The sequence below is a fragment of the Neurospora tetraspora genome (assembly GCF_033439725.1).
Source record: "Neurospora tetraspora strain CBS 560.94 chromosome Unknown B0H65scaffold_6, whole genome shotgun sequence".
Classification (NCBI taxonomy): domain Eukaryota; kingdom Fungi; phylum Ascomycota; class Sordariomycetes; order Sordariales; family Sordariaceae; genus Neurospora; species Neurospora tetraspora.
Window position 1 is genome coordinate 2,049,220 of NW_026944388.1, and position 20,737 is coordinate 2,069,956.

At 51.2% G+C, this 20,737-nt stretch overlaps 6 protein-coding genes across 6 annotated transcripts; 5 read left to right on the forward strand and 1 right to left on the reverse strand.

The window, feature by feature from the left end:
* Positions 1 to 3,082: 3,082 nt before the first annotated feature.
* On the forward strand, positions 3,083 to 6,114 carry B0H65DRAFT_578239 (uncharacterized protein; the record flags this gene model as incomplete). Its single annotated transcript, XM_062830722.1, has 2 exons — positions 3,083 to 5,970; positions 6,013 to 6,114. Coding segments are annotated over exons 1-2 (2,811 nt in total), but the record flags the coding sequence as incomplete, so codon positions are not given.
* A 1,291-nt stretch (positions 6,115 to 7,405) lies between these two features.
* On the reverse strand, positions 7,406 to 9,352 carry B0H65DRAFT_262646 (concanavalin A-like lectin/glucanase domain-containing protein). Its single transcript, XM_062822634.1, has 2 exons — positions 9,082 to 9,352; positions 7,406 to 9,011 (listed from the first exon to the last, which is right to left on the reverse strand). The coding sequence occupies exons 1-2, from the start codon at positions 9,171 to 9,173 to the stop codon at positions 7,709 to 7,711; spliced, it is 1,395 nt and encodes a 464-aa protein (XP_062679467.1). The 5' UTR covers positions 9,174 to 9,352; the 3' UTR covers positions 7,406 to 7,708.
* A 611-nt stretch (positions 9,353 to 9,963) lies between these two features.
* B0H65DRAFT_472720 (Dolichyl pyrophosphate Glc1Man9GlcNAc2 alpha-1,3-glucosyltransferase) lies at positions 9,964 to 12,080 on the forward strand. Its single transcript, XM_062827159.1, has 3 exons — positions 9,964 to 10,206; positions 10,337 to 10,609; positions 10,669 to 12,080. Exons 1-3 carry the CDS (start codon positions 10,130 to 10,132, stop codon positions 11,822 to 11,824), a joined length of 1,506 nt encoding a protein of 501 aa, XP_062679468.1. The 5' UTR covers positions 9,964 to 10,129; the 3' UTR covers positions 11,825 to 12,080.
* Positions 12,081 to 14,390: 2,310 nt separating this feature from the next.
* On the forward strand, positions 14,391 to 18,337 carry B0H65DRAFT_262692 (ATP-utilizing chromatin assembly and remodelling N-terminal-domain-containing protein). The gene is made up of 6 exons (XM_062822635.1): positions 14,391 to 14,618; positions 14,685 to 14,750; positions 14,821 to 14,879; positions 14,938 to 14,956; positions 15,021 to 16,930; positions 16,990 to 18,337. The coding sequence occupies exons 1-6, from the start codon at positions 14,616 to 14,618 to the stop codon at positions 18,281 to 18,283; spliced, it is 3,351 nt and encodes a 1,116-aa protein (XP_062679469.1). The 5' UTR covers positions 14,391 to 14,615; the 3' UTR covers positions 18,284 to 18,337.
* Positions 18,338 to 18,974: 637 nt separating this feature from the next.
* B0H65DRAFT_472725 (uncharacterized protein) lies at positions 18,975 to 19,821 on the forward strand. The gene is made up of 2 exons (XM_062827160.1): positions 18,975 to 19,656; positions 19,765 to 19,821. Exon 1 carries the CDS (start codon positions 19,024 to 19,026, stop codon positions 19,507 to 19,509), a length of 486 nt encoding a protein of 161 aa, XP_062679470.1. The 5' UTR covers positions 18,975 to 19,023; the 3' UTR covers positions 19,510 to 19,656; positions 19,765 to 19,821.
* Positions 19,730 to 20,565, forward strand: B0H65DRAFT_472726 (uncharacterized protein). The gene has a single exon (XM_062827161.1). The coding sequence runs from the start codon at positions 19,915 to 19,917 to the stop codon at positions 20,377 to 20,379; it is 465 nt and encodes a 154-aa protein (XP_062679471.1). The 5' UTR covers positions 19,730 to 19,914; the 3' UTR covers positions 20,380 to 20,565.
* The last annotated feature ends 172 nt before the right edge of the window (positions 20,566 to 20,737 follow it).

Sequence of the window (20,737 nt, forward strand, 5' to 3'; positions counted from 1 at the left end):
TTAAATATATACGAAGGCTTCTAAGCCGTTTAAAAGTAAGTAGTTTATACTAATAACAATAATTACTTTAAGCGGGTATAATATTTAATAATATATAAATTTAAATAATAAATTCGTATATATTTAATAACCCCTATCTTTAACCCCCTTCTTTTCTATAATATATTATATACTTTTTTCGTTAATATCTTTTAACTCTCTTAGCCTACTTTTATAAATACTACTTCCCTTAAATTAATAAATTTAGGAATTATACCGTTTTAAAATATAAGGATTTCAATATTAAAGTAACTAATAAAATCTAATTTATATATAGAACTATTAAACGCCTCCTTAAGAACCGTATCTTCTCTTTAGATTAATTATACGAATATATACGCTTTACTTACCGCTTTTAAAGAGAAGTATTTAAATTACAATATACTATAGCAAAGTAATCGTATTTATATAAGTATAAAAGGGTAGGGATATTTAATAATTTAGTATTAAAAGTACGTAAAAATACTATTTTTTATTATTGCCCTCATAAATACAATTAGAAGTCTAGTTAATTAACCTCCCTTTTTTTTATTTTTTTATATAAGTAGCGCTATATACCTTCAAACTTATATAATATTAATACTACTATGCTTATAACAATTAATTAAAAGACTTTTATTAAAACTTAAATACTAAATATAAAAACGTATTTATAGCCTAATATAACTTACCCTATGAATATTTTATATTGAGGTTATTACAAATAGTCCCGCTATCAATATTAATTATAAAGAATATAAATATATATTAATAATTAAAATTAAACGGCAATACTAAATTAACTGAAATTAAACGGCGTATTTACGCAATTTAAAACCCTATTACCTTACTTAACTGCTAACGACGAATAATTATCCCCGATCTAAACCTTATTAATTATATACATAAAATATTAGAACGAAACTTTATAAACCGGGAAATTCTCGAACTACGTAGTCTCGATAGTAATTAAAACTTTACTTAACCTATTACCGCCACGCCCGCTACTACCGTACCTATTAACCATAACCGGTATAATAACCGCTGTATACTCTTTTACAACGAACCGCTCCGCCGGGTAATATAACAAAATACCTAGAGAGGGGGGAAGGCGCCAGCCTACTAAAAATAATTTCGGGCTAGAAGGGGGATTTAGTAATAAGCGAACTAAATTACGTAAAAGGATTTAAATAATATTATTATAAAAACTATAATACAATTTATATTAACGCTAACGCTTTCTCTAATACCCCTATGGTCGATTCTAATTCATTTATATTCGCCTTTTTATTTTCCAATTCCCTTATAAAGAATTTTAGCGCCCTCCCTATTTCCCTATCCTTAAATTTAATACTAGCCGCCAAATAATTAGATATAGCCGCCTTATAACTATTTACTAGCTTATAGCAGCTCTAATTAACTTAATTATAGAATACTAGCTCCCGTTAGATAATTAATACTAATACCCTAGTCCCAACCAAATTAAAATTTCCCTCCCCTTTTTAATTAATAGTAAAATAGTTCATAAGAATAAATTATATTAATAACGTAATATAATCGAACTCTACTCCCTATAGTACCGCTTCTAATACTTCTAATATATTTATAAAGATATATAGGGGCTCTCTAATACTCTAAGTAATATTTACACGGCGGGTATCAAAATTAGGGTAGGCATGTACACTTTAGGCAGTAAATACAGCAAATACAGTATATGCAGCAATAGGGCCAATATAGAAGATAGCAGTATTATTAGCAACCATAGTATTAATACCCTTAGTAGTAGACAATTAATTAGATTAATAACTCTAAATACCTTTACGTAAAAAATAACGACAACAACGTAGATCTGGCAATACGCGGGCATCGATTATATAACCTTAATTGTACGGTATACTAGGCTGGGCTGGGCTAGGCTGGGCGGCTAGCTGGGCGGCTGGGCTTACTCAGCGATCAAAGTGGGTTTAGTCTATCCAGGGACCAGTTTGAGTCTACCCAGCTACCGATTTCGTACCTTAGCCCCTGGGTGAAAACTGGAACTTCCCCAGATTTTCTTCGATCCCGTCTGTCGTGCATCTCAGATCTATTACGTACGGCATTGACTCGCTTGCCACGGCGCTGGGACGGCGTGGGCGGTTAAATCTCATTTGGCTTCGTCAACGGCGAGATCAGCTCGAGATCAGTCAAAGTCTCCGGGCGCCATGACGTCAAGACGAAATGGACTACCTTGGTCGATGAAGGGACGGGAGCGAGCGACAAGCGCCGCTAGCTATTCTGAAGCTGGGATAGCTGAGCAAGTAAACTAAAGTCGAGGCTTATTTCCGCGTATCTTAATGTTTTCATTGCCTGTTGGAAATGTCATACGCGGAATGGTAGTGGTAGATAAGACATGGTTGATCACTCAGCCTCCGGGCCCAATTGCCTGAAGAGGCATGGACCCAAGCATTCCCAGGCTAAACCATGAACAACGAACCCGCGAAACCGCCAGTTAAAAGCGAAAAAGGCCGACGGGATACATACTGCGTAATGAATCGAACCACAGATGTATGCACATGTAGGATTTACCATGTCCCGTCTGAAGGGAGCAGCAGTTGGCAGGTGCAGTGGCAGAACTGAATTGAGTACAGGAGCGCTGATCACCAACACAGATGGACCCACAGACCCCAAGATGGGACTCCCTGCAAGCTTGCCGCCGTTGGTCCCGTCTTTTTCTCTGGTCCCATCGGGTTTAATGGAAACTCCGTACGTCCCTCGAGCGGAGGATGAACACCATCGAGATGACCGTTCAAGTGAACCGGATGACGGGACTCGGGAGTGGGGATCACGACTTTTCTTTTGGAAAAAATACTACGGCCAAGTGGACTTTTCCCATGAACCCTTGACATCTGACTGGGCCTCCCTCGTCGTCCGCTTAATGCTTACCTATAGACCCGACCCTCGCTCTTTTCTCTTCCTAGGCAGACCCTCATAGACCTTGTCTTTTCTCTTTTATTTTCGTTTTTCATTTTTCACTAATACGCGGAACCCAATATATAAAACCGGCTGCACCACACAAACAATGCAGACTGTATCAGCCTAACTGGGACCACCCGATCACCTACCATCGCTACCTTCCACCATCTCTCGAGACCGTCACCCACGCACTTTTCACCTGACCGGAACATCCGGACCAGCACCAAACTTTTTCTTCAGGACGGGACAAGTTAGCTGCGACCAAGTGTTTGGTTCTTGTGCAAGTCATCCATGGCCAACATGAGCATGGGGCTAGGGACGTCTGGGGCGCCATTGGAAGCGGAAGCTGCCCCCGTCAGCGTCAATGGCGGCACAGCTCCCACTCCCACTCCTACTCAATCTCAATCCCCATCTGGTCCATCTGCCTCAGCTTCAGCGGTACCCCTCAAGCTCGATCTTCCCGAGCCCCAGGTCTTACCCTCCGCCACCGCCGCACAGAATTCCGACGACAATGAAGACGACCTCATCTACGACGACCAAGACGGTGCTCAGTCCTTCATGCAGCCCGCCATTAGCGCAAGAGCGACTCGTCTGACCTCGCCAAACACTCCGGCTGCTGAGAAGGCTGCTGCCATGGACTATCTTCCTAGTCTCTTCGATTTCCCGGATGACGGAGGCAGGGCTCAGTCTTCAGGAAAGGCATCTGGTGATATGAGCCCGAGGAAACCACAGAGACGTGGTCATTTCCGTCAGTCATCGCACTCGGGCCTTCCGGACCTTCCATCACCATGGCGGGCTGAGCCCAAGCAGATGATTGTCGGCCAGCCACATGGCGCCAAGACATCCTCCATGTTCGGCGTGTTTGGGAATGAGACAAGGTCATCTCGTGCGGCTTCAGCCGGAGAGAATGCTTTCAAGAGATTGTCCAAGGCCCTTCCATCCATATCGATACCTACGCCGTCCTTCTTTTCGTCCGGCTCTTCTTCTCACAAGGATTCCACTTGGCCGTCAATGCCCCATCTTCCAAAGGCAGCCACGATAGCTGGCATACGCTCTAACCGAGCCCAAACGGGGCCTTCCCTTACCACACCAGGAGCAGCCACGACTCAAGGTCTCGGCCGGTCATCATCTCTGAGAGCCTCGAGGCCTCCTACACTGCGTCACTCTACTTCTAATGATTCACTCTTATATCAGTCTTTAACGCGGGTTTCCTCGCTGGGCGATGATGAGCGTTTCACCGATGTTCGTGAGCAGGTCAACACCAGGATAAAAGCTATAATCGACAGCTTCGAGACCCCATTCAAACTTCCTCAACTACCAAAGAGTACGTCATTTACACGACTGATGGCCGTAAGCCGCGGGAGACTAACGGAGGCAGGTATCACATCACCATTGAAGAAGGTGGTTCCTTCGGCAAGTGACTCTCACGGTACAGATGGAACCCGCTCAGTGCCAGGGTCAAGCAGCCACCGGCCGTCACGGGAGGCTGTTCATCCTCTTGACGCGATTCTGGAGACTCTGACAGGAGACATTGTGGTCATGGGAGGATATCGAGGCTCTATTCTTCGGTCCGCTGAGCCCCCGTACCGACAACTGTGGGTTCCAGTCAAGGTAGGCTTGAATATCCGTAAAGTGAACATGGAGGTTGGCCTGGAGCCTGAGGACGAGGAAAACATGGAGAAGCACATCTTTGCCTCGGGCATGCTCCAGAATATCGGACCGATAGACATTTCAAGAAAACTCTTCAGGAAGCTGAGGGAGTGCGAGAATGCCCGCAACGGCAAACTCAGAGTCCATGACTATGGCTATGACTGGCGACTAAGCCCCCACCGTCTCTCGAAAAAGCTGAACGAATTCATCGAAAAGCTTCCATCCAACCAGCCTCACACACCACCCGAACAGAGAGGTGCCTGGGTCATTGCGCACAGTCTCGGCGGCGTCATCACCCGGCACGCCGTCAACCAGCGCCCGGATCTCTACGCAGGCGTCGTCTATGCTGGCGTCCCTCAGCGTTGTATTAACATCCTCGGCCCGCTGCGTAACGGTGACGCCGTCCTGCTCAACGAGAAGGTACTCACCGCACAGGTCAACTTTTCGCTCCGCACCACCTTTGTTTTCTTGCCCGAGGACGGCTTCTGCTTCATCGACAAGAACACCAAGGAAGAGTATCCAGTAGACTTCTACAACGTAGACGACTGGATCAAATACCGCCTTTCACCATGCGTCGGCGAACCTGCCCTGCCGCCTTTGAACCCGTCCAAGAGCACCGGCACCCTCGGCAGTCTTCTGAATCTATCCGACTCCTTCTCCAATCTCTCCCCTATCCGCGGCCGCAGCAACAGCGGGAAGAACCGTACTAGCGAAGACAACAGCAACAACAACAACAGCAACAACAACAGCAAAATCACCACCGCAAGCAACTACATCCACAACCACAACCCATTTTCCTCCTCCTCCTCACCCTCCAACCCCGTCTTCAAAGACCGCACCATCGCTCCCCAAATGGGTTCTTCCTCCACCGACAACAATAGCCCCTCGGAAAACCAACAACAACAACCAATCAACCGCACCCCCTCCTCCCACTCCCAAGCCCTGCGCTACCTCACCCGCACCCTCGCCGAAACCAAACACTTCCGCTCCGAACTTTCCCACAACCCTTCCCACCAGCGACGCAACGCCTACCCTCCCTTAGCCGTGATCTACGCCAAGGACATACCCACCGTGCACGCCGCGCGCGTGTCATGTCGGGACGCCATCGCCTGCACGGATTGCTACGACGACCTGGTTTTCGCCAGCGGCGATGGCGTCGTGCTGGCGCGCGAAAGCATGTTACCCGAGGGGTACGAGTTGGTGAGGGATGGGAGGGTTTGTACGGATCGCGGGCATGTGAGTATGTTGGGGGATTTGGGGGCGGTGGGGAGGGCGTTGGAGGCTGTGGTCAGGGGACGGAGGAAGGGGATTGGAAGGGGGTGGTCCGTGGATGGGGATGGGGAGGAGGTTGTGGAGGCGGGGGAGAGGGCGTTGGAGAGGGCGGAGGCGGAGGCGGAGACGTTGGGTGAAGGTGAGGGAGAGGGGAGGAATGGGAGTGGGAGTGGGAGTGGGGTTGGGTTGCAAAGGACGGAGCAGCAGGCGACGGTAGAGGAGGGGAGGGATTAGGAGTCCCAGTCCCAGTCCCAATCGCTCTCGGTGAAGAGGAGGTGGATGCCGCCGTCAAAGGGGAAAGAAACTCGCAAGACTCGGGTAGGAAGTTGGTGGTGGGAAGGGGAAGTGTCAAGAGCAGGGAGAGAAAGGGATATGGAGAGGAGAAGGAAGAGTTGGATTCGTTGAGTTGAGTTGAGATACCCCGGAATGAAGAACGATGAGTGACGTGAAGGACTTGCATGAGAACGGTATGACTGAATGGTACAGAGGCATGGGCGGTGTTGGTTGGGTTGGTCGTTGCGAAAACGGTCAGGCGTTATGAAGGGTCTTGTTTTTGTGGTTTTTGGATACAGAAGAAGAAGAGCATTACCTTAGATATACCATCTAGACGGCATTGACGATATCATGAGCATAGAGGCAAAGTAGAAAGATAGAAGACGAGAGCTTACATACATACCTTACTTCTGATATAAGCAAGCGCCTTTGTTGTCCAACTGGATAGAATGGACTGACTGAAGGGTAGATAAAATATCGTCAACGTTATTTATGCGTCACATATAGACTACCTCTAGAGAGGGTTTTATCGTCTTCGCCGGGGACCGGTGGGAGTGATTGACGTATGGCCTTCATGGCTAGGATCCATTCATGATAAGGAACCTCGTGTTTGGTACCTTTCTCCCCCCTTTCTTCCCGTCCCTTTCTCTTTTTCCAACTGTGAGGTATGGGGTTGAACTGAACAGTTCTTCATAGGTTGTACCTAGCCAGCCAGCCAGCGGGTTCTGCGAAACGAAACCTCTCAATCTCACAATGCCAGTTCGATTTGACTACTTGTATGACAACGAACAAAGTTGAGCCACGATTCTTACGGATCTGCTCAGTGTTGGACTGTTAGAAGTTTCAGAAGCCGCCGTTGATAGAAGCCGCGTCCTAAAATATTGCTTGGCCGAATTTGTGATATGGGGTTCTTCAGCGATATTTCTGTCTTTCAGTCGCATCATCATCAGTAGGTATGGACAAATGTGTTCTTTCTCTTTTTCGAATGCTCCAGGTGGAAAGTGAGCTCTTGATTCATGCAAAAAGACAACTACCAATGGTAAAATGATCGATGTCGATGCAGGATGTGGAGTATAATGTTTGAGAGATGACGTTTTTTGTCGCTCAATGTAGTTGAGTGTAACGTAACTGTTCTGGAACGTGAATGTGTTTACTTGTAGAGAGGTATTTGCAGACCACATATCTATCATACCAACCCTATCTCCTACTGTAGCCATGGACACCGACTCGAAATAACATAGAACGCTTAGCGGTTTAGTATTTGATAGTGTCCAACTACAATACTGCACTTGTAGGTACTTTTGACTGTCAGATTCGATTCAACCTGCAACTACACCTGAAGACAGAACACAAAACCCAAACGTACTCTAGCTACAACGCCATGCAAAAAACAATCCAACGAACTTCCACGGGCAGCCAGACCCATTTCTTATTTACAACGAGGGCCAGAGAAGTCTCTAGTCTCCTTAGACATTTTCCTCCTTCCACCTTCGTCCTCTTCTCACCCCGCTCTCTTCGGTAATCCTCATATATGTTACCCCCTTCACAAATACTTCTTGGGCCCACCAGCCTTCCTCCTCTTGTAGAAAAAGTACGCACCCGCCAACACCACCTGGCTCCCCACAATCGCCACATACAGCTTCGTATGGCCCGGCGCGGCATGCTTGACCACATGACCCGCCAAATCCTCATGCTTATCGGTAACATGGTACTTGATGCTGTGCTCGCTCTCCTTGAGGCGGGCCGTCAGCTCGGAGCGCATGCTGCGCACCTCGCGCTCCAGGTTCTCGAGCTTGTTCTCGACGCTGGCGAACCGGTCCAGCTTGGTCAGGAGGCCCTTCATCTCGCCCAGCATAACGGACACTTCCTGGTGGTTTTGGTCGGCGATGCCGCCGTACTGGGCCACGGACCGGAAGATGGACGACAGGTGGTGGTTCATGGACTGGATGCGCGTGTGCAGGTCCTCGAACTGCGCCTTGGACGCTGTGATGCTGTTGGCCTCGACGTCCGGGATCGCGTTGTCGTACGGGTCCGGGATGGCGGCCTGGCCGGACCGGCCGAAGCTCATGTAGGGCCGCTTCTGGCCGTTTTCGTCGTGCGTCGTGCCGCCGAGGGGCTTCTGGTTCTCGCCGGGTTGCTGTTGGTACTGCTGTTGCTGCTGCTGCTGTTGTTGTTGCTGCTGTTGTTGTTGCTGCTGTTGCTGTTGCTGGTTGGGAACGGCACCAATGTCGTCCTCGGACAAAACGACGACCTTGAAGACTTCGAACGAGTCGGGGGTCTCGGCCGAGGCGGCGGAAAGACCAAAGTTGTAGCCGGTGGGGATGTGGATCTTGTCGCTCTCGAAGCACAGGCGGCCGTCGACTTCAACCTTGAAGTTCTGCGAGTTATGGCGCAGCTTGATTTGCGAAGGGCGGCCCAAGTTGCGGTAGGCGAACCAGCAGTGGCCGAAAGCGAGGTTGTCGACGTTGGTGCGCATGCTGTAGTCGAGAGTGCCGTCGTTGAGGAAACCCCTGATCATGCCAGCCGATCCGCCGTGCTGGTTGACAACGAGCACTAGACCCTCGAACTTGCCGACCGTATAGATGCTCTGCGATCCGATGTTGCGGGCGCCATCCTTGGCAAGCCAGATGTTGAGGAGGCCGCTGCCTCGTTCGGGGCCATTGACGCGGAAGTCGATGTCTGTCGTCCAGGCTGTGTACTCGAGCGGCTTGTCGGCCCAGACAGCACCGCGCTGGTTACCGGGCGCGGGAGGGGTCAGAATGACCTTGTTGGAGAGCAATTCGGGCACATTGGGATTGCCCTGCATGGAGTAATGTGGAATGGTGTTGCGGCCATCGGGGTTTATCCTGAGGTGGGGAAGAGGAGGCAGCTGTTAGTTGATGTGCGCCGGCAGTGTGCAGTTGACGTTGAACGTACCTTGTGCCAAATCCGAAACTGAGATCATTGACAAGGTACTGGGCAGCCTCAGCGACGCCGCCGAGGGCGACAATGCCCGCCAACAAGCGCATCGTGTTGACTGTAGTGCGACGGTGATGTTGACAGTCGTCGGCCTAGTCTAGGGGGCGCGAACCTTGGTGGTTGGCCGAAGAGCTGTTGGCGCGATATGCTCAATCCGAAGGCCAATTCCAGGTGAAAAGGAACTGATAAGCCTATTGATATCAAAAGTCACAAAAAAGTGAAGAGCCGCTTTCCGTTTGTCGATGCGATGAGGACACTTTACACTTTTACAGGAGTTGGGGTCTCGGTGAAGCGGCCCGGCCAAGACTGAAGAGAGGTCAACAAGGTGTGGACTGTGGATACATGTACGTCGACAGGTACAGAAGGATAGGGCGGCAAGCCAAGCGGCAAGCGAATTCCAGAAGAGATTCACACAAGGTGTAGACGAGATGATGGCTGGTGCTTTAGAATGAGAGAGTCAACAGAAAAAAGTGACTGTCGAAAAAGGTGTTGGAGACTACTACTCGCGAGAATGTTCAAGTGCTGCTGTGCCATCTCGGAATGACAGCTTCCAGTTTCCCAATTCCCAAAACTCTTACAAGTTTAAAACACCGAACCTTCCCCTGCAAGGAGCTTGATTCACCGCAACAGGGGTTTCCCTCTCCGCACGTCCAGCGTGCCTGTCTGCGGGGAACCTCCTGTGGCTAAAAGCTCGCTTCAGTATCAAAAAGACGTGGCTGAGTTTAAAGTTCAAGTTGAGACGGAATGTGGCTGTCCATGCTTGCCATGCCGACGTCCGAGCACCTCGCGGCAGGCAACTTTAAAACTCAAAAGAGCCTAGCCAGACCGTCAGGGTTCACGAGTGAAACAATTAAAAACGGACCCATCGTAAATTACACGCGACCGACGTCGACGACACCCAGGCTGCGACGAGCCGACAACCGATAGGACCAGGCCACAGTGACACCTTGCACTTCTTCTCATCATCTCATAACCGTCGTCTCCTATCTCACCAGTAAATGGAGACATGGCTGAGATATATCCTTCCCTCGTGCAATGCGCGATAGTGGCTGCGGCTTTCAAGATCCTCTTGTTCCCAGCTTAGTATGTCTACCTAGTCGCCTCATCCTTTCATCCTTTGCCCCGGCGATCCCCGATGGCCCGGCGACGCCGTACAGGAAGCCATCACCATCTCTCATGCGTAGAGATCACTGACACGATCCTGCCCCTTCAGCAAATCCACCGACTTTGAGGTCCATCGCAACTGGCTGGCCATCACTCACAGTCTCCCGCTCTGGGATTGGTACTACGAAAACACGTCAGAATGGACTCTGGACTATCCGCCCTTCTTCGCCTACTTCGAATGGATCATGTCGCAGGTTGCCAAGCTGGCTGATCCGGCCATGATTTGGGTCCATAATCTGGAGTACGACAGTTGGCAGACCGTTTACTTTCAAAGATGGACCGTCATTGTGACGGAGCTGGTCTTGGTTTATGCGCTGCAGATGTATGAACCAATGTTCCTTTGAAAATAAATACGTGCGCTGCTAACGAAAGGCTAATTAGGTTTGTTGACTCTACACATGGCGTGTCCAAGAGGGCAGCTCAGGCGGCTGCTGTGTCCATCCTCTTGTCGCCCGGTCTCCTCATCATCGACCACATCCATTTCCAGTACAACGGCGTCTTGTACGGCATTCTGATTGCCTCTCTGGTCCTGGCCAAGAAGAAGTCATCTCTGCTGGCTAGCGGTCTCGTCTTTGCCGCCCTGTTGTGCATGAAGCACATCTACCTTTACCTGGCACCGGCCTACTTTGTCTACCTTCTCAGGGTGTACTGCCTCTCCCCCAAGTCCATCTTCAGGATCCAGTTCTTCAACTGCGTCAAGCTGGGCGGTGGAATCGCCGCCATTTTCGCGGCTGCCTTTGGCCCCTTTGCGCTCAGAAACCAGATCCCGCAGATCTTCAGCCGCCTGTTCCCCTTCTCGCGAGGTCTATGCCATGCATACTGGGCTCCCAACGTGTGGGCCATGTACTCGTTCATCGACCGAGTTCTGATCTCGCTCGCGCCAAGGATTGGGCTACCGATCAAGGCGGATGCACTCAACAGCGTTACCCGCGGTCTGGTCGGAGACACCTCGTTCGCGGTGCTGCCTGACATCACACCTCGCATGTGTTTTGTCTTGACGCTCCTTTTCCAGGCCATCCCCCTCATCAAGCTCTTTATGAGGCCGACTTGGGAGGGTTTCATCGGCGCAGTCACCCTTTGCGGGTACGCCTCGTTCCTGTTCGGCTGGCACGTCCACGAGAAGGCCATTTTGCTGGTCATCATCCCGTTCAGCCTCATTGCGCTCAAGGACCGACGGTACCTGGGCGCCTTCAGACCCTTGGCTGTGGCGGGCCATGTGTCGCTCTTCCCATTGATCTTCACGCCGGCCGAGTTCCCTATCAAGACCATCTATACCATCTTCTGGCTTGTTCTCTTCTTGATGGCGTTCGACCGTCTTGCCCCGGCACCTACCCGCCAAAGACTGTTCCTGTTTGATCGCCTCAGCACGGCGTACATCACCGTCGGCATCCCCCTTATTTTCTACTGCTCTCTGATGCATGGCATCATCTTTGGCAAGAGCTACGAGTTTCTACCGTTGATGTTTACCAGCTCGTACTCGGCGATAGGAGTCGTCGGCAGCTGGTTGGGCTTCATGGTGGTGTATTTTACAGAGTAGAATTTTTGCGTAACAAGCGATCAATTGCAATATTTTTTTGGTTTCTTTTGTTCTTTTATTTGGCGAACTATTTTCACCTTCAATCCCGCAGTACTGTGTGTGTATATCACAAAAACAAAGACACGGGTGCACCCGCCAACTGAAGAGTAATGCCAAGACCTGGACCTCCAAAAAAAGGTTTGAGGAGGTTTGAAACCCAGCCATGCGGCTGACTAAGACGACGTGAGGTTTCAAAAATTGGCACCCAATGAACCGATGAATTTTGACCAAAAAGGTTGCTGTCTGAACGTTGGCGCTCGTCGATTCGTCGAGACAATCGTGGTTTTCTGCAAGGCTGAGATTTGGAGAAACTCAAACTGTACCATCTGTACATACGTATCCTGCGAGTTACCTACCCCACATCCCTGCGCCGCTTGATCCGGCAGGCAACTTTGTTTTCTTTCTCTTCTGAGCTTCTGCCGAATTCTTCCATACCCCCAGGACCCCTGGTGATCGCTGGTGAGAGACTCGCTCACATCGATGCAGTGCGGTTCGCTCGGTGTTGTGCTGTGTTGTACCCCTGTTGTTGTTTTGATGTGCGGTGACCACCGGCCCAAAATTGTTGTTTGGTTGCACAAACAAACGGGAGGGCCCTGACTCTTTTTTTTCATCTACCGCTCACCGATAGAGCTATCACTCATTTACACAGTACTCTTCCGTGACTCCATCAGGTTCCGTTCCTTTGCACCTCGTCAAGGTACTCTTTGTCTAAACTACAAACACCCAACCACAAGACATATATGGACTGCGTGCAACCACTCCCATTTGGCATCCATACTGAATGGAGGAACAGACAGGCTATAGACGATCCAGGGGTAGAGGTAGGTAGAGGTAGCTGGGTGGAAATGTTACCTGACGAGTAGTTGTTGTTTACCCCTGAACGCGCGAATCTGCCATCCGATATCAGATCTACAAGTACGTATCTTCGATCTGATACTATAGTAACCTCGTGGCCTGTCTTGGTGCTTCTTATTCGGACCTTATATATGGCTTTGGTTTGTTGATTTGTTGGATTGCTCAAAAGGTTCTCCCTATGTTGCAGATGAAGTTTCTGCACGTCAATTGGGGGAGGGGCCAGTGAATGGAGGTGAAAAAGTGGTGGCCGTGGTCGGTGGTCCCGTCTGTCGAGGGGCCAAGTGTGAAGGTAAGATCCCTGAGCCTGCTAGCGCGGTACTTTGCTGCGGAGCAAGTGTCATGCACCACCGCCAGACGCAACACGCGCAACCAGGCGCGTTTTGGCCTTGTCGCTAGGATGGGTTTGCCATTGTTGTTTTTTGGTCTGAGGTCATTGATATCGTGCAAACAAGAACCTGGTATCCCATATAAGAAAAGGGGGCTGTTTGGGCAGCTGGTGCACATGGATCGACATGCGGGATCGGTTGCGATCAAAGTCGCGCTCTATCGCGGCACCTCCAGAGCGGCCGCCCTGCCTGGAACCTGGCCTGGTCCAAGTGGTGCATGCGGGACCCCTACCCTCGGAAAACAAATTTTGGAGGGTACATCCGCCAACATATATAATTGAAGAATGGACCAAAATGAACGCTTCAACCGTCAGCAGATAGCCCTCGTCGCGGCGAGCACGGCGAGTACTTGAACGTTGGGGAGTTGTCGGGTGGGCGGCCGGTAGGGTCTGGGGAGTGGTCCTGGGGGTGCTCGGGGGGGAAGGCCCAGTACGGTGCCAGTACGGGGGACGAGGAGGAGGGCAAAGAGAGGGCCAGGGCTCCCACTCTATGTAGGCCGCACTGGCATCGGAGCTGGAGCCATCCCTCATCCCGTCCCTCCCTGGCGGGTCCAACGGGTCCCGGACGCCAACACGGGCACAGGTTCTCAGGTACATTCACGGCCAGTCAGTCCTACGCTCCCATTTGCCGTCCATCCTCCTCGTTCCACCCGACCATCCCAGCGCCATGGGGCTTCCACTCCCGCCCTCCCACTTCCACTTCTTCTCCTCCCCCCGGGCCCTGGCTCAACTTTTTCCTCCTCACAACTCCCACAACTTGCACCCGCTCCCGCATCGACACAATCCGCCCACCACGGCACCACTTTGTCTTGTCCAAGATATCGGGATATTGAATGGAATTTTGATAAACACCATCCCCCGGCCGGCATCCGAAACCCAACCCACCGTGTTCCCGGCCTCCATTGGATTTGGCGCAAATTCAAACCACCACGAATTCGAGGCTTTAAACGGATGCAGCGCAGCTTTGGATCCAAAAAGTCTTCAATCAGCCTTGCAGCAGCATTGAGACCACCTCAAGTGTTAGGGCGGCTGTACGTATTACACCTTTCCACATACCACCTACATGGCACATACCTCATACCTCCTCATACCTCCTCTCCTCTTATCCCCCCGAGTCCCCAACCACACCACGCACTTGGGTTTAGCACCCTACCCTCGAGGCACCCACACACCACACCCGTGACAACCCTGTTCAACCCAACTCCCCTCTCTCCACTCGACCGTCACGGATCGCGACATGAGCCACAACACCGCTCTTTTGGGCGCAACAACGCGTCTCAATTCTCTCAATCACACACTTGCTCACCACCACTTTTGCTCTTATAGGTCTGATACATCTAGACTCATCATCTAGACACGTGCAAGGCTGCTCGGCCTTGCTCTCCTCTCAAGCTAACCCCGTCATCTTTGGGGTCTACCTTTCCGGCTTTACGTCGGTTCCCTTCCTTCCTCCTCCTCACCCAAGGTCACCAACTCCGCTTCATCTGAAATCCCGAGGAGTGAGCTTTCATCATGGTACTTAATTCCCCAATGGCTCCATTATCATCTGGTTCAGGTTGCTCACCTATCTTCACCAAACAGGTCCTCTTCAAACGGAAACCGGTGCAGTTTATAACTGTACCGAATATTGAAGATGACAACCAAGAGGTATGCATGCTCTCCTCCTTTTGCCCTCTCATGTGTTCGTGCAGTCGCCAGCTTACACGTTGCCTTGTAGGTTTGGCACATCCCCCAGACGGGAGAGATCTTCGTGACGTATGAGGAGTACCTCAATCGGTATGTACAGAAAAGTCAAATCAACTATATGTGAACTGAGAAGCTAACATCGAGATAGAATGGACTTTTACAACCAGGTGAGCACAGCTGTGCAAGTAAACAAGTCACCCCTGGATGATACGTACTCACATTATGGAACAGAAACGATTCATATGCACAATTACAGGTCACTCTGGTTTAACCTTCTTCGAAGCCCTATCAAGTGAGGTATGCGAAGCTCAAGAAAGCCTTCTGCGTTTCCATACAGGACTAACCCAACCCTTTCACCTGCAGACTGCTGGGGCAGCTGAGGTTGAGCAGGCGTTTCCTGAGGCCCTCAAGGGTCCTGTTCTTCGACGCGTTCAGTTCCAGACTGTGTCTCGCATTGACACTCTGGTGGATCAGATCTATGACGAGTTCAAGAACGATTACTACCCGGGTGAGACTGTTACCGTCAGCATCGATGGAGAGAAACTACATGGTGTAGTCCGGGACAAGACTCGATTCGGAGGTACCGTCCTACCAGATGGTTCCACTGCTCCCCCGTATTCCCGCTACTTTGTCAGTCTCAAAGAGCGCCAGGAGGAGGTGCCCGTCAACGATTCCCAGATTTTCCGCGATCGCAAGGTCTTCACCAAGTCGGTCCTTCGCTCTTTCATCAAGAAGACAGTAACGCGCGAGGCTTGGAACGGCGCTCCCTGGTTGGTTAAGACCGACATTGCCGAGCGATATCATATCGACACACGAATTCCGCCTCATCTGCGCTACGACAACAAGTTGCTCGAGAGAAAGCAAATTCAGGCGCAGAAGAGGATGTCGCAACCAGGCGGTATGGGTATCGAACTCAACAGCCACACCAGCCATAACACCCCTACCTCACCCGGACAGTTTAGTCCTACTGGCCCGGTCCGCCTCCCTGAGCTAAAGCCAGCGCCCAAGAGTCACAAGTCAAAGGCTCAGCAGGCCGCTCAGGCTGCTGCTCAGGAGGCGCGGCAGAATGGAGGCGTGGTTTCCAGGAAACAAAACCTCTTCAATGGCCCTGAACCGGGCGGGTTCATGCACTTACCACTGCCAGGCAATCCGTTCCAGTTCCCTCTATCGTATCGCAGTCACACATTACCTCCCATATACAGCGCGCCCGAGCCTCCCCCGCCGCCCCCGCCGCCCAAGTACCCCATCGAGGATCTGCAAGTCGAGTCTCGTGGCTTCGCGCGACCGCAACTCAAGTACCTGTGTGCCGATCCGCCTGTCGACCTGGAACCTAATGCCAAGGCGCCTTTCGATGGCAAGATACTCATGAAGTCGGTAGGACCCCTTCTCGAGACCTGGGATACCCTCAACGTTTACTGCGAAATCTTCAAGCTGGATTCGTTCACTTTCGACGACTTTGTGGAGGCCATGCAGCTCGCCTCGTCGGAGATGCCGGTACAGCTTTTCAACGAGATCCATTGCGCCGTCCTCAAGATCCTTGTCAGTTCCGAGGCCGAAGGTGGGAAGGTCCAAATTCAACTGCCCGAGCTTGAAGAGGAGGATGAGGAAGAGGAGGATGGAGAAGACAGCGCCGCCGCCACCCCTGAACCCGAATCGTTACCTACCGCCCGCGCGACCCGCAGCAGCCTGGCTAAGCTCGAGGCTGAGCGACTAGCTGCCGAGGCTGCGGCCGCCGAACGTGAGATGCAGGAGGCCGAAGATGCGCCCAAGCACCGTGCCGAGGAGGTTCTTAAGGATTACGACTGGATCGAGCACCTGCGGAAGCGCGATTTCAAGGACGGCGGCTGGGAACTTATCATGGTCGGGTTGCTACACCAGCTGAGCAAGAACGAGAGGCTGAACGCAAGCTGCGAGGAGCTTCTGGAGCAGCTTGTTCCCGTCGAGGATGAGGAGCCGAATCGCGAGACGGTGCGCGCGCGGTATGCGAGCCTCGATGTGAATTACCGCGTTCAGGCTTTGCAGATCATCTGCATGCTCACTGCGGAGACCAAGGCTATTAGAGGTTATATGGAGGATTGCAGCGAGCAGATGACGGCGTACAGGAAGGAGAAGATTGAGTGGCAACGAAAGAGGAAGCAAGCGTAAGTGCAATTCCATGAGCTGTGATGCGGAACGAAACAATGGCTAACATGAATGATAGTGTCGAGGACCTCAAGAACTTGAACGACCAACGCAAGATCCTGCTCCCGGACAACCTTCCCCCCAGTCCACCCTTGGAGCCGAGTAAGGTCAACGGCGTCAACGGAGCGCACACTAACGGCGACGTGAAGATGACGGACGTTGACGAGATCTCCTTGACAGGGGGAGCCCATAACTCGGACGAGATCCCCGACTCCGACGTCGAGGATGCCGACGGCACGCCAGTTAACGGCCTGCGCAATCTGCGCCGTGGCAACGACCGGGCCGCCGAGCGCAAGCGCAAGGAGGAAGAGAAGAAGCAGCGCGCGGAAGCGGCGGCGGCCGCTGCCAAGGTGCCCAAGCAGTCAAAGCAGTTCCTCAAGGTGCTCAAGGACATCCAGAAGAAGGAAGACGAGATTGCGGAATGCGAAAAGGAGATTGCCATCATCGACAACGACCTTCGCGAGGCGGACTGCCCCCGCACGAGGGTGCTCGGCAAGGACCGGTTCTGGAACAGGTACTACTGGTTCGAGAGAAACGGAATGCCGTATGGTGGTCTGCCCGACAGCTCCACGGCGCATGCGGGGTACGCGAACGGCTGTATCTGGGTGCAAGGGCCGGACGAGCTGGAGCGCGAAGGGTACATCGACATGAAGGAGGAGTGGCAGAACGAATATGTGGCCAAGTTCGGAATCACCGTGCCGGAGAGGAAGAAGAGGGAGGAAGGCGGTACCAGCGTGTTCAAAGCTACGCAGTGGGGCTTCTACGAGCGCACGGAGGACGTGGATAAGCTCCTTGAGTGGCTTGATCCCAGGGGCGTCAACGAGATCAAGCTCAGGAAGGAAATCGTCAATTACAGAGACCGAATCCAAAAGGGCATGGAGAACCGAAAGACATACGTGGGTCTCGATAAGCCTGCAGAGGAAGAGAAGAAGGAAGAGAACGGTGCCACGGGAGGAGATGCGATGGAGGGTGTTGAAGCCACCACCACGGCTGCTGCCGTCGTCGAGGAGCCGCCCGTCCAGCAGCCAACAACGAAAGGAAGGGGCAAGCGGAGCACAAGAGGCAACAACAACAACAGCCGTGCGGCCACGACAACCAGACAAGTCACGCCGGAACCACCAGCGTACAGGTGTCTCGCATGGGTCAACACCACGGCCATCGAGGAGATTGGTCATCTCCACGGAGAGGAACCGCCCCCGGCGAGGAATAGGAAGCAAAGCAAGAAGAAGCAGGAGGCGGCCGCTGCTAAGGAAGAGGTGGAGGTGCAGGCTGCACCGACGACAAGGAGCGGGAAGAAGAAGGGCGCGAGGTGATAAGTGATGGATTGCCCATCATTGTTGAGACGGAGACATAAGGCTCTAGAATACTCTACACAACTACGTTCTGCGCGGCGCGTTTGCAATTGTTCATACCTAGCATGTCAAGAGATCTTTATACACACTACTGTATATATACATACATACGTGGGTGAATGGGGCAGGCAGGCAGGCAGGAAGGATAAGGAATGGATGGATGGCATAAGAAAGGCAGGGATATAAAAAGCATTGGTTTTGTTAAGTCTTACACAGGCATTGGTTGCAGGTACTTCGTACCGTGGCGTTGTATTTGACTCGGAGTTCCTATACCGCGCCATTCGGTGGTGATGACTAAAGCTGTTGTTTATATGTTTATATAACATGGAAGAGCAGGGATTTAGGGATTCCACGCTCGGGTTTAACTGTGACATCCATATCAATCTTGGGATAGATCGAAAAACTTCCCTGTTTTTAGATCTTGGTGTTTCATGTGGGGAGAACCAAAGAACTACGAGCCTAATGTAGAAAGGTCGAAGTTACGTTGGATGGTCGAGTGTTCAGATACGATTTTCAACATGAGGTATCTTATCCCCTTTCCTATTTTCCGTCTACCTTTCTCTTCTCAGTCTTCATGATCTTCAAACGCAATGATCGTCAATCCTTTTTTTATCTTACACACGGCGTGTCTGCTAAGCGCATTCCTTTCGAACGTCTCTGCTTGGCAACATGAGGCTTTTGATGCGACGACACTTGATGACATGGCGTCTTCTTCGTCACAGATCACTCCGATTCGTACTTTAGATGATTTGAAGAAGTTCCTCGTCCGCTTACCAAATGCCCAACAGTTATTGGAAAACGACGACGATACCACCACCTTTGACTCTCATACCTCCTCCGATTTCGACAAAGAAGAAGCTCTCTTCATATTAATATTCGACACCTCCTCGTCTCTTAGCTCCTCCGCCCCTGATTCTTCTTCCTCCATTGCCGAGAACGCTGTCACGGCCCTCAAACGTACTTTCCAATCATTTGCTGATAGTACTCAGCGGAATGAGCCTTTACGGTTTGGTATTATCGAAATCGAAAACGTCAAATCTGCCGGTGTTTTTGAGGAGATGATGATCAAGGAAATGGGGAGGAGTGATCCCGGACTTGGACTTGGTCTTGGAAGTAGTTCGGCTCCAGGGCCAACAAAAGCGGTGTGCTTGCGGTGTGGTGGGGTTGAGGGACGGGTTGAGACGTAGGTTATTCCTCAATATGATGAATTTGAGGCTGGGACTAAAGGAGTGGTGATTGAGGGGGGAGGAGAACAGTTGGAGAAGTGGATGGAAGAAATGGCCAGACCCGTGATTGGCGAGTTGACGAAGTGGAATTATGGGAGGGTACGAGAGGTTCGTTGTACTTTTTTTTGCTCTGCCTACTATACTCCATGATGCCTCACTCACCGTTATCGGGGTCTGTGTTGGAACGAACATCTTACTAACTCGCTACCTAACCAGACGGAGAACACCCTCCCAACCGTCTACGTCTTCGCACGCTCCCCTCACCAGCAACGTATCAACCTCCGACATACACTCTCCGCGCTTGCTACGAAGTACCACTCCTCACTGCAAATCGTGCTTGTCGACCCAATTTTGTTTCCCGATTTGATGAAAGAGTTGGGTCTCCTCAGTCTCTCCGAAAACTCGGAGGAATCTGGTGAAGGTGATGGCAATGGTAGTGGGGATGGTGTAACAGGGGCAGTTGTGTGGCCCTGGAAGAGTAACAATGGCAACGACGACAACAACAACAACAAAAAGATAGAAAAGCTGATCTATCACTACCCCAAAGACAAACCCATCACCGAGTCAAATGTCAAGCAATGGGGGTTAGATCTGTATCTGGGAAGGGTCAAGTCTTGGTTTCCACCGTCGTCGTCGTCCAACGACGAGGGGAAGAAGGGAGAGGATGGGAATGGAAGTGGGAGTGGGAGAGACGAGGTTTTGAGAGATCTGAAGAACAGAGTGAGAGTGGTGAAGGGGGGGAAGAAGGCGACGAGAAAGGTGATGAAGAGGACTGGATCAGGATCGATCCCGGGGGTGAAGATTAGAGTTGCGGGGAGGGATGAGTTGTGAGGTGTGAGGCTTAGAACGAGGAAAGTTCGTAGAGTTTGCTGGACGCTTCGGTTTCTGGAACTTGGCTAGAAGGTCTCCCAAAGCTTCTTCGGCCACTTTCTCGCATGCAGCTAGAAGAAGTTACCATTGTAACAGAGGATACTCTACTTCCGTCGTTGAGAATTCGATGTCTGTGAAAGTTGTTCCTGACAAGCGAGGGAGATTGCATGCCAGAAGAAGGCCAAATCAATTTACCCACGATGTCAAATTTAGCCCGCTGACAGCTGCAGGGGCTCACACAGCTTAGCCCTAGGCCAAACTTCGAAGCGCACTGCAGACGCTAGCGAGCCACCAATGCTGTTTCAGCCATGTTTTACGC

Excerpts from the sequence above, each read along its gene's own strand:
- B0H65DRAFT_262646 (XM_062822634.1), bottom strand. The coding sequence starts at position 9,173 with ATGCGCTTGTTGGCGGGCATTGTCGCCCTCGGCGGCGTCGCTGAGGCT. Across the intron at positions 9,012-9,081 it reads AGTTTCGGATTTGGCACAAG|GATAAACCCCGATGGCCGCA; the intron begins GTACGTTCAACG and ends TCCCCACCTCAG.
- B0H65DRAFT_472720 (XM_062827159.1), top strand. The coding sequence starts at position 10,130 with ATGGCTGAGATATATCCTTCCCTCGTGCAATGCGCGATAGTGGCTGCG. Across the intron at positions 10,207-10,336 it reads ATCCTCTTGTTCCCAGCTTA|CAAATCCACCGACTTTGAGG; the intron begins GTATGTCTACCT and ends CTGCCCCTTCAG. Across the intron at positions 10,610-10,668 it reads TTGGTTTATGCGCTGCAGAT|GTTTGTTGACTCTACACATG; the intron begins GTATGAACCAAT and ends AAGGCTAATTAG.
- B0H65DRAFT_262692 (XM_062822635.1), top strand. Across the intron at positions 14,751-14,820 it reads TTGAAGATGACAACCAAGAG|GTTTGGCACATCCCCCAGAC; the intron begins GTATGCATGCTC and ends GTTGCCTTGTAG. Across the intron at positions 16,931-16,989 it reads CAACGAAAGAGGAAGCAAGC|TGTCGAGGACCTCAAGAACT; the intron begins GTAAGTGCAATT and ends CATGAATGATAG.
- B0H65DRAFT_472725 (XM_062827160.1), top strand. The coding sequence starts at position 19,024 with ATGGCGTCTTCTTCGTCACAGATCACTCCGATTCGTACTTTAGATGAT.
- B0H65DRAFT_472726 (XM_062827161.1), top strand. The coding sequence starts at position 19,915 with ATGAAAGAGTTGGGTCTCCTCAGTCTCTCCGAAAACTCGGAGGAATCT.